Here is a 22,215-nt window from a genome sequence, read left to right on the forward strand (position 1 = left end):
AAAGTCGGAGCAAAAGGTTTCAAGAGAGAGGGAGGCTTTTAAAAAACCAACAACGTAGGATTGGCATTTATTGCTGCTGGGGGAGGGAATATTAAAAAGAGCGAAAAAGCTGAATTTGGGAAGAAAAGAAAGGAGGGGGCAGAAAGGTAGGGAAAGGACCATCGTGGGGGGGGGGGTGTTGGCCAAGTAGCTGTTGAGTGGATGGAGGGGTGGGCTTGGCCTTGAGGTGGGAGGGGCAGTGCTGGCTCCAGGGTTTTACATGCATGAATCCTGGTGGTCTGCACTCTGGAGTAGGATCTAGTGGTCAGATAAGTTCAGAATCGTGCTTTGACCAGGGACAAGCGGCAATACTGATTTCCTCCGCCTTGGACACTGAGGGAAACGCAGTCTGGTGCTGGTTTGAATGGTCTCCTCTTGAAAGGGGAGTTCCTGCTGTGGAGCCCGTTGGCAGGCCTCTTGGTGTGGAAGGGCCCCCCAGTTCCTAGTCCAACAGCCTTGGGCTATCAAAGAACTCCATCCCTTTGCAAGTCCACGTTTGTAAGAAATGGGAACCTGTGCACATCAGAACATCCAGCTGTTTTTGCAACCTTTCACGGTTCACGTGTGGCAAGTGAGCTGTCTTCCACTGTATCCGAAACTGGGTTATAATCCTGTATTAACCAACTTTTGATGCTGATCCCATTGTTTCCATGGTGGCCTTATAAACAGATAAAGCAGCCTTGCGAAGAAGGCACCGTCATGGCTTGGCAGGCTGGGAATTGGGTCCAGCTCTCAGGATGATTGGTCAGAGCAGACTGTTTGCCCGCTGTGGAGTTGGATTGCTCTTCCGGTCCTGGAGCCTTTGCTTCTCTCAGGCTGCTGAGGGCACGATGGTCCGAAACATCCAGAAGGTTCTCTGCGTGGCAGAGAAAAATGATGCTGCCAGGGGGATTGCAGACATCCTTTCCAACAGCAGGATGAGAAGGGTAGGAGAGCGCAATAGTGATACAATATTTATTTATTTATTTGAATGGTTGGAGGGGAGTAAAACACTATACCGCTAAAGCACAACACTCCTAATGAAATATTGGTCCGCAAAAAGAATCACAAACAAAAGGTTATACAGTGCTGCTGGTCAAAAATGTAGATTATTCAGACACTGTAATACCTGAAAAAGAGTGTGGTGGCAGCTGAGGGCTGGTTCCAGTGTGACAGTGTTCCTATATAGAAAAACCTATATCCAACCTGAGCATAGTATGCAACCTGTGACGATTGCAGGCATGTATTTTGCTGCATGTAAGATGCCAAATATCAGTCTTCCCTGTTATTGCACACAGCAGAATGTATGCTTATCGTGACTTCAGCAGTGCCTGACAATTACAGATGAGAATAATTTTGTACAGGATTACCTTCATTGTAAACATTACACATCTTAGCTATATGTTGATCTAATTCGTTATGTCCTGGAATTCTTCCTTTTTAGAGAGAAGGGTTTTCCAGGTTCAACAAGATCTACGAATGCCAGTATCATATGTTTGGCCAGGTATGTATCCAGCTATCCTTTGCCATTGTGCTTTGCTACTGATCTGATGAAACTGTGTGTGTGAGAGAAAGAGAGGCAGGTTCTAATCCACATCAAAAGATAGTGGTAGTTACTATACAGATTTGCTGCACAATCTGAAGCATGTCTACTCAGATGTAAGTCCTGTCCTGTTGAATTCGCTGAGGCTTACTTAGGTAAGTGAGGTCAACCCCACGAATCAGTGCAGATGCACCACAGCGGTTCTTCTCTCTGTGTTCCTTCCAGTAGTCATTCCTCCTCTGGTCACTTTCTATGGATACACAACCTGACAGTCTGTCTTCAGGCACTAGTGTCTCATGCAAGAGATTCCCGCATGGTGGTGTTGACGTTGCCAGCCTTCACGTCACATTTGCAGACATTTTTGTAACACAGGGATGGTCTGCCAATGGGCCTGGTACCTGAAGCCAGCTCCCCATAGAGCAGGCTTCCTCAAACTCGGCCCTCCAGATGTTTTTTTTTGCCCTACAACTCCCATGATCCCTAGCTAGCAGGACCAATGGTCAGGGATGATGGGAACTGTAGTCTCAAAACAGCCGGAGGGCCAAGTTTGAGGAAGCCTGACATAGAGCATGTCCTTGGGGATTCTGCCAATTTCCATTCTGTGGAAGTGACTGAGCCAATATAGAATAAGTATTTTTCATAACTTCCCCCTTGTAATTGTGAAGCTTGTTTTATAGAATCATAGAATCATAGAGTTGGAAGAGACCACAAGGGCCATCGACTCCAACCCCTTGCCAAGCAGGAAACACCATCAGAGCACTCCTGACATATGGTTGTCAAGCCTCTGCTTAAAGACCTCCAAAGAAGGAGACTCCACCACACTCCTTGGCAGCAAATTCCACTGTCAAACAGCTCTTACTGTCAGGAAGTTCTTCCTAATGTTTAGGTGGAATCTTTTTTCTTGTAGTTTGGAATCATTGCTCCGTGTCCGCTTCTCTGGAGCAGCAGAAAACAACCTTATCACATTTGTGTGTGTGTGTGTGTGTGTGTGTATACACATGCACACACAAACGCAAACAAACAAACTGAAAGTGTTTGAATTTTGGAAGTGTCTCTGTTTCTTCTTTAGGAAGCCGGATTCATTTGTGCACGGCAGTGACTGAACCCTATCTCTTGATCTCTTTACAATGAACCTGAGAGGACTTTATCTTAGAAGCCCATTATGGGCGGAGGGTTTTAAGCATTTCGTTGGCTCTGCCAGGGAATAATCCTTGTTCCTCTGGCTTCTGCAGAATGTAGCTGTGGTGATGACTTCTGTTTCTGGACATTTGCTGGCTCAAGACTTTAAGATTCCCTTTCGAAAATGGTATGTATGAGTGGATCTCTGAGGATAGTTCATATTTCTGCAGTTACATGCTGAGATTTTGAATAGAAGCTGTAGGAAGTTGTTGCCTTTACCGCAGCAGATGTCTTTAGAAAGTGGAAGGCATTTCTTTAGACTTGCTGCCTGCTCTTGTCTGTTGTTGTTTGACTGTATATTTTGCTGACACTCAGGCACAGCTGCAATCCACTTGTCCTCTTTGATGCTGAAATTGAGACATTCTGCCCTGAAAACTATATGGACATTAAGGTTTGTGTTGCTGCAATCCTTTCTGCTGTAACTGCTGTTATCCTCTACCATTCTACCATCCTGTAATCTCTATCTGAGGATCTTTGCCTAGTAATATTTTCCAGTTGCATCCCTTGTACCTTCAGCAGGGGCAAGTTTGCCCGCTTTTTAAACGGGCCTTTTTGCAAACTGTTACGATAGCTTGAACTTGCAGTTGCACTCTGCAGTATTGTTGGCTACTTTCTTGTTCACAAATTATGACTCAAGGCATTCTGCCCCAAGGCCAGAGACCATAAATGTCACAATTGTTGCCTCCGTATTGTACTGTGGATCAGAAATGTTGGGGCTTGCAAATCCATGCGATGGGATGTAAAACCATGTTTGTCTGTAATCAGAGCTGAACTCCCTCACCAGGCTTGTATATAGCAGGCTCCAATTTCCCCCTTTAAAACTGGCTGGTAGGTGATTGGGGGGCAGGTAAATCATTGTACAGTTGTACCTTGGATCCCGAATGCCTTGGTACTCGAACGTTTTGGCTCCTGAATGTCACAAACCTGGAAGTGAGTGTTCTGGTTTGCGAACATTCTTTGGAATCCGAACATTCAAGGTGGCTTCTGCAGCTTCCAATTAGAAGTCGCTTTGGTTTCCAAACGTTTTGGAAGTTGAACGGGCTTCTGGAATGGATTCCATTCGACTTCCAAGGTACGACTGTACTGCATACTCTGAGGCGCATGGGAACTCTTTATTTTTAATGTATATGCACCATCTTTCCACTCATTAGTACTCACAAGGCAACTTTGAATCGTAGACTTGTAAAACCGGAAGGGACATCAAGGATCATCTGGTCCAACCCTACAATGCTGTAATCTCAGCTAAAATATCCATGATAGATGGCCGGCCAGCCTCTGCTTCAAAACCTCCAAGGAAGGAGAGTCCGCAACCTCCACAACTTAACAGTTATATAGAACAGCTTTTTCCAACCTGGTGCCCTCCAGCAGTTTTGAATTACATCTTAGCAGAAGCCCCTTCTGGGCATGATGGGAGTTGTAGTCCAAAACACCTGTAGGGCACCAGATTGGCGGCTGACACAAAACAATAACAACTGAAACATAAATAGCTACATGGTTAAAATGAAATCTACAATACAGCAGTAAAAAATAATATTAACACTAAAGCTAGAGAAGACAAAGGGAAAACTGGTATCTTCTGTTTTCAAATACCCCCTGAAATTCCTGATTCTGTGCATGCTTGCTTTGGAGCAATCCCCACTGAAATTTGTGAGATTATGTAGGCGTGCATAGATTTTCGTTGTAGCAAAATCCTACACATGTGTACTTGGAAGTAAGTCCCATTGTTTTTGGCCTAAGCCTGGGAGCATGTTGTGTCTTTCCTGTTAACTGTAGAAATGTGTTCTGTGTCCTTGCCACCTGCTGATTGCATGGTAGGCAGTAATTAAAACCAGCAGCATTGTGGATGGCTTGTTTCCATGTTCTCTCATCTTGTCCCACTACTTATTCCAGCGAACACTTGAGCGAGAAGTTCAGCAGTGCCAGGCTCTGGTGATCTGGACAGATTGCGATCGCGAAGGAGAGAACATTGGCTTCGAGATCATTAACGTTTGCAAAGCAGGTGTGTGGGGTTGTAGTGTGAGAATGTGACCCTCCTTAACAGAATCCTAGGTCAGTGAAATGCACGTAGACCAACCTTCCTTCAAGCAGAGTCTTCCCAGATGCAGCCGAGTCTGTTCAGTGCAGTGATTTCCTCTCCCCTCCACCTGAAATGCTTGTATTATAGTGGACCAAAAGCAGAGAATGTGGTGCCTAATAATCTAGGCCTCTGAGCCTGCTTCCGAATTCTCCCACTCTTGCACAGTGATACACACAGCACTGGGATTTATAGTGTACCCATTGTGCCCCTGTTCTAGTTTGCTTTGGATTTTGTGGACCATCACATTTTCTATGGGAAGCCATAGACAAGGCTTCTGGAATTTGGCTCCTTCTGCATTCTGACGCAGCTATACTGTGTGCTTCAGTTAAGAGTTGGTCCTGATTCATAGTATCTGTGCTGCAAAGCATGTGAATAGGAAGAAACATCTGCTTGCCATCTGGTAATGCTTCCCCTTTACTCTGTGCAAATGCAGCTGCTTCGGAGCTGAGTTTTTATTCAGAATTTGGCATGAATCAATCCTATTTGTGGAACAAAGGAATCAATACTTTTTGCTCTATAAGACGCACCAGACCACAAGACGCACCTAGTTTTTGGAGGAGGAAAACAAGAAAAAATATATTCTGAATCTCAGAAGCCAGAACAGCAAGAAGGATCGTTGCGCAGTGAAAGCAGCAATCCCTCTTGCTGTTCTGGCTTCTGGGATAGCTGCGCAGCCCGCATTCGCTCCATAAGACGCACACACATTTCCCCTTACTTTTTAGAAGGGAAAAAGTGAGTCTTATAGAGCAAAAAATACGGTAGTTTATCTGTGGAAATTACCTTCAGCAGTATTTCCTGTTTTTGAGATGGTCTTATGGATTACCCAAAAGCACATCTGGACCAGTGGTGGTCCACAAGCCACAGTTTAAGGATTCTTCATCTATTGGGCCTTGAGCCCAACATGCCTTAAAAGTATTTTCTCTCCTAATATTTACCATGGCCTATTAAATCGACTTAAAAGCACCTTCGTAACAATAGCACTATGAGGCAAAGATGTCAGCTATGTTTTGTGGACCACTGGGATGTTATTGAGATTTCTTAAATTATTTTAATCATGTTGCTTCCTCTGTCTAAACCTGCCATTAATCTCTCTTTCTGGTGGACAGTGAAGCCAAGCCTCCAGGTATTCCGAGCTCGCTTCTCTGAGATCACACCTGGTGCCATCAGAACTGCCTGTGAGAATCTCACCCAGCCCAATCAGAATATTAGCGATGCTGTGGATGTCAGACAAGAGTTGGATCTCAGGATAGGTATGGGAGCGAAAGGCATAAGGGGTAGTTTATCCGCATATAAACACCCCTCGTGCTATGTATATACTTGGGTCACAATGGATATTGTGGCATAGGTCAGTATAAAGATGATACTAGCGTATTATTGGGAAAGGTCTTTCAAAGCACAGGTATTTGCTCTGCATGTGGTGTGTTTCCAAAAATTGTGAGCTTTCTGTTAATGCACTGCTTGTTATATTTTCAATTGTTGTTGTTGTTCTAAAAAAACTTAAGTACTAGAAACATACTCTCATGGCTAGTCCTGTGCAGTAACACCTGTCTCTCCAGTACGGATGGATGCACGGCCATTTGGCTTATTTTCTCTTCTCTGCCTAGGTGCTGCCTTCACCCGATTCCAGACTTTGAGGTTCCAGAAACTCTTCCCCAACGTTTTAGCAGAACAGCTGATCAGCTACGGAAGTTGTCAGTTCCCAACACTGGGGTTTGTGGTGGAAAGGTTTAAAGCCATTCAGGCCTTTGTTCCTGAGTTATTCTACAAAATTAAAGGTATGTTTCAGAATATCAAATGCAGAAAGCGAAACATTAAAAAAGAAAAGGTATTGCAATTTACCTTTTACTATTAAATAATGTAAATTGCAAAAACTTTTTTTTATGTTTATAAAAATTGTTTGCATTGTCAAAATATTTGTCTGCCGCTATAGGAGCTTGCTTTTATCCACAAATAAATATATTGTCTTTCTCATAATTTTGGACCTTGTGCTCTGTTGATATTGAGTGGAATCGCCCTTCCTCAGCACAATTCTGTATGCAAATATCAACGATGAGGAACCTGTGGCCCTCCAGATGTTGGACCAACTACAGCTAGCATGTCCAATGGCCCAGGTGATGAGAGTTGTAGTCCAAAACATCTGGAGAGCTACAAGCTTCTCACTCCTGCTTTGAGTGCATTGCTTCTGTGTTGTATGCCCTTTGTGACGCTGGGTCTCAAAAGTGATCTGCCTTCTCTCTACAGTGACCCATGACCATGAGGAAGGCATTGTGGACTTCAGCTGGAAGAGGAACCGTCTCTTCAACCACACAGCATGCCTTGTTCTCTACCAAATGTGCATGGAGGTAAGAAACTACATAGTCCAGTCTGCATTCTCTTAGCATTCCAAGGCCCCGTAGACAGCTCACTCTTGCTGCTTGTTTTTCTCTTAGGATCCAGTTGCCACAGTTGTGGAGATTGGGAGCAGACCAAGGAGTAAATGGAGACCCCTGCCACTAGACACCGTGGTATGTTTATGAAAAGAGGGTCCTGGCATTAGGACGTAATGGAAATGGCTCTCAGGAGAGCAACTAATCAAGAGCTCTTACTTGACTTCATATTCTGAATCAATGTCCTATTGGAAAGCCTCATAGAAAGAGGCTCACTACAAATATTCTCTTTTTGAATGTATGAAAGATGTGGGTTCCTTAGGTTAATCCCTTGAATTCCTCAGCTTTAGAACTCGTGGAATATTTATCAAGTACAACACACAGGAGAAACAGGGAAGTATTGATAAGTCTGAAAAGCTCTGACATTGCCCTACGCCACTTGCAGAGCTTTTGGAAGATGATGCTTCTGTCTTTTGCTAATTGAAATATGTGACTATCAGGCCTACTGTTTCTTGGCGCTGAGACAGTGCTACAATTTTCAGAGTTTGGCGTGTTTACCAGAACAGTCTTCCCCAACCTGGTGTCCTCCAGATGTTACTGGACTACATCTCCCATCATTCCTGGCTGTTGGTCAAGCTGGCTGGGGCTGATGAGAGCTGCAGTCCAACAACATCTGGAGGGCACCTGGTTGGGGAAGCCCTCACTAGTATTTTAGACGTGTTATGGTTTTTTGAAGCTAATAGACCAGCTTATTTTAATGTCAAATTGCACATTGACCTTCTGGCAGCGCAGTCATTGAGCATATATTTTCCCCATCTGCCTCTGATATAGGAACTTGAGAAGTTGGCTTCCCGTAAGCTGAAAATAAATGCCAAAGAAACCATGAAAATTGCTGAGAAGCTCTACACTCAGGGGTAAAAAATGCAGTAGTTTGTGCCTGTTTGTTGTATAAAACATTCAGGTTAGTATTTCCAGAAGCAGACACAATGGAAGATGAGCGATGGATCAGGATCACATGGAAGTCCTAATGGTTTATTATTATTATTATTATTATTATTATTATTATTATTATTATTATTATTAATATGCCACTGATCTGACTGGGTTGTTCTGGCCACTCTGGGAAGCTACCAGCTAAAAATAAAAGCACAGTAGGACATCACACACTAAAAACTTCCCTGAACTTTCAGATGTCTTTTTAAAATCACATAGCTGTTTACTTGTTTGGCATCTGCTGGGAGGGTGTTCCACGGGGCGCGAATGACTATCAAAAAGGCTCTCTGCCTGGTTCCCTGTAACCTCACTTCTCGCAGTGAGGGAACCACTAGAAGGCCCTTAGAGCTGGATCTCAGTGTCAGGGCTGGAGGATGGGGCCGGAAACTCTTCTCCAGGTATACAGGGCCAAAGCAGTCTGTAGCTTGTTGAGTGCTAATATCTGCTACTAAAAAACATTCGGCCTTTTAACAAAATTAGGTGTAGATTTGTTTGAAAGTAATGTTTATTTTATGTTATAAATTGTCATTTTTAAATGGCCCTTTATTTCCTATTTTTAAGGTACATAAGTTATCCTCGAACAGAGACCAATATTTTCCCTAAAGACCTAAACCTCCCCAACTTGGTGCAACTTCAAACGCAAGACCCTCACTGGGGAGCCTTTGCACAAAGGATTCTGGACCAGGGTGGGCCGACCCCACGTAGTGGAACTAAATCAGATCAGGCTCACCCCCCTATTCATCCTACAAAATACGCGGGAAATTTGCAGGTGAGCCCATGTGGTTGGGGTTGCTTTTTTCATGCTTATTACATCATATGCTGCTTTGTTTACTCTTAAGAATCTGACTGGCTGGCTTGTTTTTCTAACTGCCACTTGTCAGAGGAGCCGTGACAGTTTATCCTCATTGAGAAACGTGATGGTGGAGCCTCGTTTTAATTTATTTAAGAATTTGTATGGTGGTGTGTTGTAAAAATTTAATCGAAGTGATTTATAGAAACAAAACCATTAAAAAATACAATAGAAACTGTAAAAAAAAGTTGAAAATAGGCATCAATTAATCATTGTGAAAGGATGTATTCTTCATTGCCTGCATAGATCTGCCAGTATGGAATCATTTTCAGCAGGCATTTAAGAACAGATGGTGCCTGCAGAATTTGTATTGGCAGAGAGTTCCACAGGACTGGACCGATAACACTAAAGGCTTTTTTTTTTCTTTTCAAATGAGCCTCGCCAACTTGGGGAATGACCAGAGATATTCCTGCAGACCAGCTGGGGCTTCCAAAGCCAAGGGCAGCCCCAGACAGAGCACATTAAAGTAATCTCAACCTTACCATGCTTTAAATAGCAGGCCATTTCAGGTGTAAGGGCATGCAAGTTTCCCATTCAGATTAAAGTCCCGTGGCTATTGAAAGTTTGTGAAAGACTCTAGAATCCTTTGCTGCTGCTTCTTTCTGTAGAAAGAGAAATCTTTGTTTATTATACAGTATACCTGTTTTCTACCCTGCCCAAAGCTGTCTCCCTGAACTGAACCAGAAGCTGTGTTGTCCTCTCAAATGCCATTCACATATTATGCATTTTCCTTTGCACTCTGTTAATAGGGGAATGACCAGCGACTCTATGAATTCATTGTGCGCCACTTCCTGGCCTGCTGTTCACAAGATGCGAAGGGACAGGAAACAACCGTGGAGATTGACATTGCTAACGAGCGCTTTGTGGCTCATGGGCTGATGATCCTGGCCAGAAATTACCTAGATGTCTATCCTTACGAGAAGTGGAGCGATAAGGTGAGGGTGCTTGATCCTTCATGCATAGCAAGGACTAGGTGGGACTTGTTCAGTATGGTTGGACTCAGTAGCGGGGTCAGCAACAGAGATCCCCTGGGCCAAATCTGTCCCTCCATTTGTAAATGTCAAAGGCAAAAAAAAAAAAGACTTACGGAAACAGTATGGTGTGCCAACAGAGCTTTTCGGACTGGTGGTAGCTATATGTTGGCTATGCATACACTCTACTCCCTTTTCATAAGAACATGATTTTTTTTTAAAAAAACCATCCTGCCAAATGTCTGCCCAGCCCACGGAGTAGGGTTTTCTTTCATTATATATATATATATATACACAGTGGTGCCTCGCAAGACAAAATTAATTTGTTCCGCAAGTTTTTTCTTCTTGCAAGTTTTTCGTCTTGCGAAGCACGGTTTCCCATAGGAATGCATTGAAAATCAATTAATGCGTTCCTATGGAGACCACTTGCCAGGCTGGCGGTGTGGAGAAGGGCTTTTCTCCCCACCGCAAGCCTTCAGGACAGGTACGGGAACAGAGGGGAAGGCGCGCAGCGCTTCTCTGTTCCCGGGGCTTGCGGTGGGAGGAGGGTTTTTCCTCCCCACGCCAACATTCAGAACAGCATTCTGAAAGTTGGCGGTGGGAAGGAAAACCCTCCTCCCACCGCAAGTCTTCAGGACAGCCATCCGAAGGCTGGCGCGGGGAGAAGGTCTCTCCGCCCCACCGCCAGCCTTCGGGGGAGGTCCGAGGACAGTGGGGAAGACGCGCTGCGCTTCCCCGCTGTCCCGGAGATTTCCCTATGGGCTTTCGTCTTGCAAAGGAAGCCCATAGGGAAATTCGTTTTGCGAAGCGCCTCCAAAACGGAAAACCCTTTCGTCTAGCGGGTTTTCCGTCTTGCGAGGCGTTCGTCTTGCGGGGCACCACTGTATATATGGGACGCAGGTGGCGCTGTGGGTTAAACCATAGAGCCTAGGACTTGCCGATCAGAAGGTCGGCGGTTCGAATCCCTACAACGGGGTGAGCTCCCGTTGTTCGGTCCCTGCTCCTGCCAACCTAGCAGTTTGAAAGCATATCAAAGTGCAAGTAGATAAATAGGTACCGCTCTGGCGGGAAGGTAAACGGCGTTTCCGTGCACTGCTCTGGTTCACCAGAAGCGGCTTAGTCATGCTGGCCACATGACCCGGAAGCTGTATGCCGGCTCCGTCGGCCAATAAAGCGAGATGAGTGCCGCAACCCCAGAGTCGGTCACGACTGGACCTAATGGTCAGGGGTCCCTTTCCCTTTACCATATATATATATATATATATATATATATATATATATATATATGGGGGCGTGTATATATATATATAATTTTTATTAAATTTCTGTTTTACATTTTAGAAACTTCACTTAAACAACCTTAAAATATCAGTGACTTCCCTTCCTCTTTTTCCATGGTTCACTTTTCACAACATAAATCCCTGCATATTTTATATAAACTAAACCATTCAGTATTCCATTATTACGAGGGCAGGGAACCTTTTCAACCCAGCGGGCCAGATCCTGAGCTCCCCACTCACCTGTCAAGCACCTGAGATCGGCATGATGTCAGCTGGCTCATTTTTCGGTTGCAGCACCATGTGAGCTCAAGCCATGCTGCAAAGGAAGATCTCACTCAATAAAGCACTGATCCGCAATGACTTCAGCATATCACGATATATAGTGAAGTTGAAAACCAGATATTGCCCAGCCCTACCCCTTATTCCCTTTTTTCTAAGTTAAAGGTAAAGGTAAAGGTACCCCTGCCCGTACGGGCCAGTCTTGACAGACTCTGGGGTTGTGCGCCCATCTCACTTAAGAGGCCAGGGGCCAGCGCTGTCCGGAGACACTTCCGGGTCACGTGGCCAGCGTGACATCGCTGCTCTGGCCAGAGCCAGAGCCGCACACGGAAACGCCGTTTACCTTCCCGCTGGTAAGCGGTCCCTATTTATCTACTTGCACCCGGAGGTGCTTTCGAACTGCTAGGTTGGCAGGCGCTGGGACCGAGCAGCGGGAGCGCACCCCGCCGCAGGGATTCGAACCGCCGACCTTTCGATCGGCAAGCCCTAGGCGCTGAGGCTTTAACCCACAGCGCCACCTGCGTCCCTTTTCTAAGTTAAGCAACTCCAAATGTAGACTTCTCTTACTGTGTCCTTTCTTTCTCTCTCTGCCTGCCTGCCTGCCTGTCTCTCTCTCCCCTTGCCCCACAGGTTATCCCAGTGTATGAGAGGGGGTCTCGCTTTCAGCCCACCACAGTGGAGATGACGGATGGGGAGACCAGCCCTCCCCAGCTGCTTACAGAAGCTGACCTCATTTCCCTCATGGAGAAGCACGGCATCGGTTAGTCCCGTACAGGCAGTTCAAGGGAAGTGTAATCGCATGTCTCAAGACGCTCTGTACACCACACTGCCTAAAAGCTACCTAAACCTTTGGCAGTGTGCGGAGAACTAACACGTATTGTGGGATGGGCATTTTAATGATAAAAGGGGACAGTGGAGGAGAGCCAGTGTGGTGGTGGTGTGGTTAAGAGTGGTAGACTCGTAATCTGGTGAACTGGGTTCGCTTCCCCGCTCCTCCACATGCAGCTGCTGGGTGACCTTGGGCCAGTCACACTTCTCTGAAGTCTCTCAGCCTCACTCACCTCACAGAGTGTTTGTTGTGGGGGAGGAAGGGAAAGGAGATTGTTAGCCGCTTTGAGACTCCTTCGGGTAGTGATAAAGCGGGATATCAAATCCAAACTCCTCTTCTTCGAAGTGAATGGGGAAGGAGCTGTGGATTTTGGGGATACTGGTAAACAGTAGGTACAGGGGTTGATTTGTTCAAGTGGCAAAATGCAGTATCCCTGCTTATTGCATGCATTTGCAAGGCCAGCGTTTGAGTAGTGAATACAGTTCTCAGTCAGTATTGTGCAAGAAATAATGGCAGGAGGCCCCTCATTGCTGATGAGTGCTAACCGAAACGATTACTTTCAGGGACAGATGCCACCCACGCGGAGCACATTGAGACCATCAAGTCCCGCATGTACGTGGGGCTCACCCCAGAGCAGAGGTTCCTTCCTGGGGAGCTGGGGATGGGGCTGGTAGAAGGTAAGGATGGGCCTTCTAAGTGAGCTTTTAGGATCGCTCTTCCTCACATCCTTTCCCTCACCACAAGGTCTTCACCCCACCCCACCCTCCAGGCTACGATGCCATGGGCTACGAGATGTCTAAGCCTGACCTCCGAGCCGAACTGGAAGCTGACCTGAAGCTGATCTGTGAGGGGAGGAAGGAGAAATCTGTTGTGCTGAGGGAGCAGATCCAGAAGTACAAGCGAGTCTTCATCGAAGCTGTCGCAAAGGCAAAGAAGTGAGTCATTTCCTGCCTCTCTAGGACTCGGCAGTGCCCAAGCCAGGAGAGGCAGCTGAGCTCCTCCGTATCTCATTGCTTTGCAACATTGTGGTGGCTCTTATTACTGTCGTGGTTCCAATAGACATGAGGCACACACAGGAAACCTGGGTTCAAATATATCTTGGAGTCATCAATAAATTAGTCCTGGCTCCTTGTGTTCACAGTTGGGAATATACATTTTGTAAATGAAAGGTGCCTTTGTCAGGGCTGGGGAACCTTCCCCCCCCCCTGTTGGGACAGGGGTCAGCAAACTTTTTCAGCGGGGGGCCGGTCCACTGTCCCTCAGACCTTATGGGGAGGGCGGACTATATTTTGGAAAAGAAAAAAAACCGAATTCCTGTGCCCCACAAATAACCCAGAGATGCATTTTAAATAAAAGCACACATTCTACCCATGTAAAAACACCAGGCAGGCCCCACAAATAACCCAGAGATGCATTTTAAATAAAAGGACACATTCTACTCATGTAAAAACACACTGATTCCCGGACTGTGTGCAGGCCGGATTTAGAAGGCGATTGGACTGGATCCAGCCCCCGGGCCTTAGTTTGCCTACCCATGTGTTGGGGGCTACATGCTATCAGTGGGCAGCGCCAGAGACAAAAAAGTGAGCAGGGCAACCCTTTTCTGTCTTTCTGCCACTGCCATCACCCCTCCCCCCTAATTCCCCCCACCCGTGCCATCTACATGAAATCAGGCCAAGTGCTACTGGTCGTCCACTCCTTAAGCGGATAATGGAATATAGACTGGGTGTGGTCAGCGTTGCTGTACTACTGTAGGTATTTATTTGCACAAGATGAATTGCGTAAATAAATACCAGAAGAAGTGCAATTATTTTATGAGTGAGCTGTGCACTCCCAGTCCGCTCATAACATTGGCAGTCTGCTAGGAGTGCCTCACTCTGCCTGTTTTCGTGTGTGCACCCTTTCTGTAATAATGTGAGGCACCTATTGACCCCTCTCAAACTGCTTTTAGCCTCTCTTAGGAAAGACAATTCTGTATTACGCTCTTCTGTATTTACTCATACCTCCCAAGTTAGGTGAGCAGTTAATACAGCTGATAAAATAGACTCTTGCTTTTGTTCTTTCATTCCCTCCCATTTCTCCTTTTACCCATCATTTTCTTTTGTCTTCTACTTTTATTCCCTGGCAAGAGCCACTTCCTGTAGCACAGGAGTGGGTGGGAGAGGGTGCCTTCTGAATGTTGCAGGACTCTAGCTCCCATCATCCTCAGCCAGCATGGGATGATGGGAGCTGGAGTCCAACAGCCTCTGGAGGGCTAGAATTTTTCTCCCTTTGCCTTTTTAAGGAGTCTTGCCCCTCCCTTCAGAAACTGGGTCTCTGGCATGGCCTTCCGCAATCTTTCCTGCTAAGGAACGAACGCTGATTTGCTTGTGTTTTGTTTTCTGTGCAAATACTTATAAACCCACTAATCCTTTGAGCCGAAACAGCTGGCAGCCGGGGAAAACAAGTGCAGCTTTGTCTGTTTGTCTTTGCAGGCTGGATGAGGCTCTGTCTCAGTATTTTGGGGAAGTGACCCACGTTGCACAAGAAGAAGAGATCTACCCAGCAATGCCAGATCCTGTTAGGAAATGTCCACAGTGCAACAGCGACATGGTTTTGAAGACCAAGAAGAATGGAGGGTCAGTACAGGGGCGGCCCATCCTGTTTTGCCACCTGAAAAGAAACAAGAAGTTGTCCCCTCCTGCCAAAGCTGGGGTCCTGCTGTTGCGTCCTCTTCTGCTTCTCCCCCCACAACCAGGAAGTGAGGAGAGGTGGTGACGGCAGTGAGAGCTCACTAGAAGCGGTGGCAGCAGTGGGAGGGTTGGGCAGCAGGCACTGCGGTGGGAGCTGCCACGTCTGGATCCCAGCAAGATCCCACCGCCCAAGGCACTCACTTCAGTGTGCCTAATAATAACCCATCTCTGGGCCAATATGAGAGTAAACAACCTGACATTTTAAAACAACACCCAGCTTACAAACGAGTCTGCAAATATATTTGTTCACAAAAAATGCTTTACCAGTCAGTCTGTAAATACATACCTGCAAGTCACTATGGGATTTAATTGGGGGGGGGTGTGAGCCCATTGCCTTTGTTGGTCATCTGGAGGTGATTGTTACTCACCATGGGCGACCAGATAGGTAGCAGTTCCCAGACCTGCTTAGAGAGCATTCCCTTGAAATTCTGCCCAAGGGACAGTATTCCTTCTCTGCTGATTAATATTTGCAGAGTTCGACGCTGGGGAAACTTTGGCTCCCCATTTGGCCTGCCACACTGTTTTTGTTAAGCCACACCCACCTGTCTCACACTTGACATCACGTGTGAGATGGGTAGAGAAGCAGCTGAATCCTGGGCTGAAAAGCAGGATTGAACTCCCTGGCTGGGTTTTGAATGAGAAGCAGGTCCCCAAATGGGTTAAAGGTAGGCCCCAAGTCTGAAAATACAGTGATACCTTGGGTTACATACGATTCAGGTTACATCCGCTTCAGGCTACAGACTCTGCTAACCCAGAAATAGTGATTCAGGTTAAGAACTTTGCTTCAGGATGAGAACAGAAATCGGGCTCCGGCGGCGCGGCAGCAGCAGGAGGCCCCATTAGCTAAAGTGGTGCTTCAGGTTAAGAACAGTTTCAGGTTAAGAACAGACTTCCAGAACGAATTAAGTTCTTAACCCGAGGTACCACTGTATTAAATATGACTTGTGTAGACCATAGCAAAGCAATGGCCTGACTCGTAAGGCACCTTCCTATGCCCCTAATTGCCTGTAATGTGTGATGCCAACCCACAAAGCCAAAGTCTGCAAATAACCACTTGCCTAGTCACCTGGGACAAGCAAGAATTACCTTTAGGTGACCAGACAGGGATGTGTTCATCAGGGGAAGACACTTGGATTCTTTCCCCACTACCTGCCCTGCCTCTGAAGAATCCATTTACTACAATTGGCCACACAGATAATATCTATGGGGAATCAAGAGTAGTTAATTTTCTGTGGGCTAGTCATCCTGACATTTCTACCCTACATAGACTTCTCAGGATTTGAACACGGGACCTTCTGCATGTAGAGCAAATTCTCTGCCACTGATCTACAGCCTCTCCCATAGTTCCTCCCCTATTCTGCTGTTTCCTTTTAATGCTTTTTCTTTTTTTAAAAAAAATCCCCAGGTTTTTCCTCAGCTGCTTGGGCTATCCCACCTGTAAATCTGCTGTGTGGTTCCCCGATTCTCTGCTGGAAGTCAGCAAGGACGACTCCATCTGCAAAGTGTGCAGACCACATTCGGTGCACATGTGAGTGTTTTCCTAAAGATGGGGAGGCACTTTGGGGTGCATACCTAGCGGCAGGTTTTTGAAGTGGTTGAAGAATCAGGTGGAATTTTCTCCTGAGAGGCAGGAGAAGTGTGTTTGCATTTCAGCCAAGTAATAGATCCTTCTTCTTTCTTTAAATAATATTTATTCCAATTTTAAAGATTACAAAAAAGACAAACAACCAAGGAAAAAAACAGAAAAAAAGAAAAAGAAAAAAAACAGATCAAACCTTCCCACAACTCATTTTTCGTTTGCTTGTTTCCTCGACCTCCTCACACCTCCCTTTTTTGTATTCTAGTTCAATTAGATATTTCAGCAAATCCTTTCTATCTTAGTTTTTATCCTAATAATTTATCTTAACACACTGTAATTTTACACTCTCTTCTTTCACCAGTTAACTATCTATTTTTACTTAATCCTTTATATCATTTCTGCTAAGACCACATAGCTTCATTCCAACATCCTTCTAACACAGTCAAGTAATAGATCCATTCCTCAGACACATTAGAGGGAATTGTAGCAGGAGGTTGCCCTGCTAGGGAGTGGCGCATGACCCATGTTCTGCAGCAGCAGCTATTGAAGAGGGAGGTGCAGGGGACGAGTTGCAATATTCCCCTCCATTGTAAAACAGGTTGTTCAAGTGTCCCACGTTTTCCAAATGCTCAGCCAAATCTGCAAAATCAGGACACCGGGTCGTAGCTGCAGACAGTGGGGGGTATTGTTTTTGTTTGTTATCACGGTGTGTATTTTTGTAGTTTAATATTGTAAGCAGGGTGGACAAAAATCAATGATTTTTATTTTAAAAAATCGGATTTTAAAATTTTAAATCGGATTTTTAAAATAAAACACTTTTGGAGGAAAAATCTTTCTAAAGATTGTTTTCTATTTAAGATACATTCTAGTCCAAAGGCTATTCATCAGGAAATAAGGATTTGTTTTAAGTTTTTCATGTGTGCTAAAAAACACCACCCGTTTAACCACATCAGTTAACAAACATGGAGACATATACTATAATGTTGTTGTTTTAGTTAAATAAATTGTTTAAATTGTTACCAAGGAAATGATTATTTTTCTCCCTCCAAAAAAGTACAACAGAAAAGTTGTCCAAATATAAGCATTTAACTTATTAAACCTCACGGTAATTTCATAATTATCTGTCAATGTATTTCTAATAGTATAACCAAATCAGTCACTTTTGATAGAACTGTAAAAACGACTCTGAAAATTTATGTTTCCAAAAATGAAACCTTCATCTGGTTGTCAATGTTAAGAGGATGCCAGCAAGGTTGAACCTTTCTGTAAAAAAACCCCAGATTTCAATCAAGTCTTACTGACTAGTGATTTAAATCAAGTCTGACTGCCTAGTGATTTAAATCGTGATTGGAATCAATTTGATTCAAATCAAATCCACCCTGATTGTAAGCTGCCCTGTGATCATCGGATGAAGAGCGGTATAGAAATTTAATTAACAATAATAATAGCCAACAAACTTCTACTCACAACAGAACCATATAATTGTAGAGTTGGAAAGGTCATCTAGTACAATTCACTGCAATGCAGGAATATGCAGGTCTCCTATACAGGGATTGAACCTGCAACCTTGGCGTTATCAGCACCATGAGCTAACCAGCTGAGGTCTGTTTTGAGCAAACTAACATTGGATACAATCCAAGTGGCCTGTGCTATGTGGGTTAGGTTTCCTTCCTGAGCAAGACCTTTACTTGCACATTTTTGAAGATAATAGGCAGTGCCCTCTTTGCAGGACCTTGGGAGCTGACTGGCAAGGCATCCTTAGAATGTCTAATCTCCTGCTCAGTGCAGTATCTACAATGCAGTATACAAATACCTCTGTCAAAGATCCCGTCGCTTCCCACAGGTCTATTCCACCGTTGAACAGTTCTTACAGTTAGAAAGCTTCTCTATAGTGTTCAGCCAAAATCTGCTTCTCTGAAATTTCCAAACATTGGTTCTTGTTCTGGCCTCTGGAACAGCAGAGGATAACTGCTCCATCTATTGCTTGGCAGGCCTTCAGTTGCTTAAAGACAACTATAAAGATTAAAAACTTGGAGGCAACTGCTTGAACTGTGATCTAGTAAATAACACAATACAGTGGTATCTTGGTTCTCGAACGGCTTAGTTGCCGAACAAACCGGCTCCTGAACACCGCAAACCCGGAAGTAAGTGTTCCGGTTTGCAAACGTTTTTTGGAAGCCGCGTCTTGGTTTTTGAATGGTTTCGGGAGTCGGACTCCCAGAATGGACTAAGTTCAAGAACCAAGGTACCACTGTATGGTCTCCAGATGTTGTATTCCTGCTCCCAGGTGCCCTGGCCAGCACGAATGAATAAGAGTTGGGGATGATGGGAGTTGTAGTCCAGCAATGTTCAGAGGGCCACAGCTTCCCCACTCCTGGACTAGCTGTTGCTGTCTACGCTGGCCAGGATGAAGCCCAGTGCTAACTTGTAACACCTCTGATGTTTAGGTTGAAGATGAAGTTCAAGAGGGGCAGCCTTCCGCCCATAATGCCCCTGGAGTTTGTTGGCTGCATCGGAGGCTGTGATGAAACCCTGAGGGAGATCCTGGATCTGAAATACCTTCAAGGGCCACCAAGACCTTTGCAGATGACCAGCCAAGCAAGCAACCTCTCACAAGCCAACCGTTCCTCTGACGGCGCCGACAGCAACCGGAACAGCCACAGGGCACTCCCGAATGCTCCCCAAGGCCCTCCTGCACGGGCCGCCCGAAATCCTCCCCCTGCACCTGCCAATTCTGGTGGGAACAACGCGGTGGTATGCAACTGTGGGGAGGAGGCTGTGCTGCTCACCGTCCGGAAAGAAGGACCCAACCAAGGCAGGCAGTTCTATAAATGCAGCGCTGGCAGCTGCAACTTCTTCCTGTGGGCCAATCAGCAACCGGACAGCAGGGACACTGGGACGCCCAGGGGCTTTGCACCCCCTCCAGGCCCCTTTGGTAGAGGGGAAATGGGCTCAGGGCGCTCTTGGAGTGACGGCTCTGACCCTGGAGGAGGAGGAGGAGCTGTGTGCAGGTGTGGCCAGCCTGCTGTCACCAGGACGGTTCAGAAAGAAGGACCCAACAAAGGACGTCAGTTCCACACCTGCTCCAAGCCAAGGGAACAGCAGTGTGGCTTTTTCCAGTGGGTGGATGAAAACACAGCACCAGGTAAGGAAAGGGGTCTAGATGGTTTGGGGGATGGGGGACGACTGGAGAGTCAGGTTAAAATCAGCCCAGTGTGTGGAGGCTTCCTGGGAGGAGAGAAGCTGGCAGGGGAAGGAGATGAATAATCACACCTGCATCACCCCGTCTGAGCTCTTTACAGGAATGGTGGGATACAAATGCAGGTAACTTGAAGCTCTGTGCCTTTTTGGATTGAAATGGCAGGGAATTGCCAATATCCTATGTGGCTTCGCTTGCAAACTTACCTTCCCAAGTAGATTCCAGCTGATCTGCTAGATCCTCGAAGATTCCACTTTTTAAAATACTGTATTTGCCTGTTCTGAGATTTTAGCACACAGCGGGCAGCAGAGGGAAATTCAGCAGAGAAAAGGTCCTGTATTCAAGCTGCTCACTCTCTCTGTTTAACCAGCCCAGGGCTAGCAAGGATGGGGAAAGGGCAAATCCCTAAAGAGTTTTTTCCCCTGGTTATCGAAGGTGTAGCTGGACTAGAGTAAACAGGCTGGAAAAATTATTCAGGTCTCACAGTGCAGCAGGCCACCCCTCACAGAGCCGAGAAAGGGGGGTGGGGCAAGATGCCACAATCAACAATATACTTTGGTCTGCCTTGTATAAGTTGGCTGCTTATATTCTAACATGGCCCCCTTTTGGGGGCAGTGACACCCTTGAGGTCTTCCTGCGGTGTCCATGAATGCCCACCCCCTTGGTCATGTTGTAGTGTGCGTCGCTACCTTTTTCTCTGTTAAAAATATGTAAAATATCATCACTCTTCCAACTTCCTCTTTCAGCTTTCTCCCACTTCCAGTTTCAGCAATATTTGCTTTCAAAGGCTCAGATTTAATTCTATAGGATCCAGCATTGACCCAGATCCCTTGGAAATGGAAAGTGTGCATCTGTCTCAAAGTGGGGGAGTGGAGAGATACACACTCAAATTTTCCAAAGTGTCCACAGACCTAAAAAAAAAGAAAAGAAGTGGCAACCCCTCTTCTATGGCACACTTCCGTCATTTGAAGAAATCTTAAATGTTTTCCTTCTCTTTATCCCCAGACACCACCTTTCCTTCAAACCACTTCACAAACAAAGGGAACACGAGAGGCTCAGGAACTAAGTCTAAAAGATCAGACAGCGATTCTTCCGCAAGGGCGCCCACTACCAAGAGGCCACGGACTTGCGGTATTTGCCACCAACCTGGCCATACCAGGAAGACATGTCCACAGAATCACTGAAGCAGCCCAGCCCCCAGAATTTGACCCAGGACATCCCTTCAGAAGGATGAGGGACGAGAGGGAACTCTTACAATGCAACGAGGAAGTGTTTGCCTGGAATATTGGAAGCCTACTTGCAAGCATGGTTCCTTTTGCGGCCAGGCCTTCACATTCTTCCAGTGCTGGTGGAAGGAAGGTCAGGTGTGCTTTCTATGAGCCAGGCACAGCAAAGGCCTTTGCTCTCTTAGCTGTAATGCATTCAAGAGTCAGACAATTTTGAGGCGGTAGAAAGTCTTCCCACTAACCCCTCTTTATGCAGAAGCCTACAGATCTCCCTTTTTATCTTTCAGTAAGTCTTCCCCCCCCCCCCCCCCCCGCCTGAACAGTAGAAAGCGCAAGAGACTTTTATTTCCTGTCAGTTATTCTATAATCCGTATATTCTTTGGAAGGAGCAAACTCTTCTTTTCGGATCTGTGAGCAGAATTCTTGCAAAGGCAAAGATAATTCGCCTGAAGTGCCTGTTTCTTTCCATTGACACACACTGGCTTGAAGAGGTGTGCGGTCCGAGACCTTGCGCCAAACGCACCCTCAAGAGGAGACATCAAACAAGACTACAGAGTGTAGCTCTACTGTTTTGTGGGGTGCAGGCTGCGGCTGTGATTTACGAACCCTCATCTTACTTTTTCATGGGTCCTGAACTGTGTGTGTTGCTTTTCCAAAGCAATAGCCACCAGTATAAAGGTTTTGTGACTGAAAGCGCTGTAGAGCCTGCTTTTCTTCCCTAGAAAATGTTAAAGGTCAGTGGACTAACAACGGTGGAGAACCATTGTTTACTGAACACCACCCGCATTCCGGGAAGTCCTTTACTTCTTCCAAACGAGGACAGCAAGCCTCAGCACCTTATATAAGAGGAAGGAGGATATGGGATGCAGACAACATCTCTCCAACTCACTTTGTTGTCTGGTAGACGTTCTGATTAAAAGCAAGCTACTGCCTGATTACAAACTGGTTTGGGTAATTTATGGGCTCTTTCTATATATATATATATATAAATTAACTTAAGACCTGGTGTGTGATGTTGGTATTGTGCCTCTTCTTACAACCAACAGCCAGTGTATCACATATTGCACAATGAAAGATGGTGTAGAATTCGTCAC

At 45.7% G+C, this 22,215-nt stretch overlaps 1 protein-coding gene across 1 annotated transcript; it reads left to right on the plus strand.

Moving 5' to 3' along the window:
* The first annotated feature begins 232 nt into the window (after positions 1–232).
* Positions 233–22,063, plus strand: TOP3A (DNA topoisomerase III alpha). The gene is made up of 19 exons (XM_079953716.1): positions 233–965; positions 1,463–1,522; positions 2,794–2,867; positions 3,056–3,131; positions 4,631–4,739; positions 5,924–6,067; positions 6,422–6,592; positions 7,059–7,159; positions 7,247–7,321; positions 8,015–8,097; positions 8,738–8,945; positions 9,776–9,961; positions 12,187–12,316; positions 12,949–13,062; positions 13,155–13,320; positions 14,860–15,003; positions 16,523–16,645; positions 19,144–19,841; positions 20,901–22,063. The coding sequence occupies exons 1-19, from the start codon at positions 777–779 to the stop codon at positions 21,077–21,079; spliced, it is 3,030 nt and encodes a 1,009-aa protein (XP_079809842.1). The 5' UTR covers positions 233–776; the 3' UTR covers positions 21,080–22,063.
* The last annotated feature ends 152 nt before the right edge of the window (positions 22,064–22,215 follow it).

Source organism: Podarcis cretensis (assembly GCF_951804945.1).
Source record: "Podarcis cretensis genome assembly, chromosome: 14".
NCBI lineage: Eukaryota > Metazoa > Chordata > Lepidosauria > Squamata > Lacertidae > Podarcis > Podarcis cretensis.

Bases quoted from the DNA above. Each gene is read 5' to 3' on its own strand.
- TOP3A (XM_079953716.1), top strand. From the start codon at position 777: ATGATTGGTCAGAGCAGACTGTTTGCCCGCTGTGGAGTTGGATTGCTC. The intron at 6,068-6,421 runs GTATGGGAGCGA...TTCTCTGCCTAG, and splicing joins AGAGTTGGATCTCAGGATAG to GTGCTGCCTTCACCCGATTC. The intron at 6,593-7,058 runs GTATGTTTCAGA...TTCTCTCTACAG, and splicing joins GTTATTCTACAAAATTAAAG to TGACCCATGACCATGAGGAA.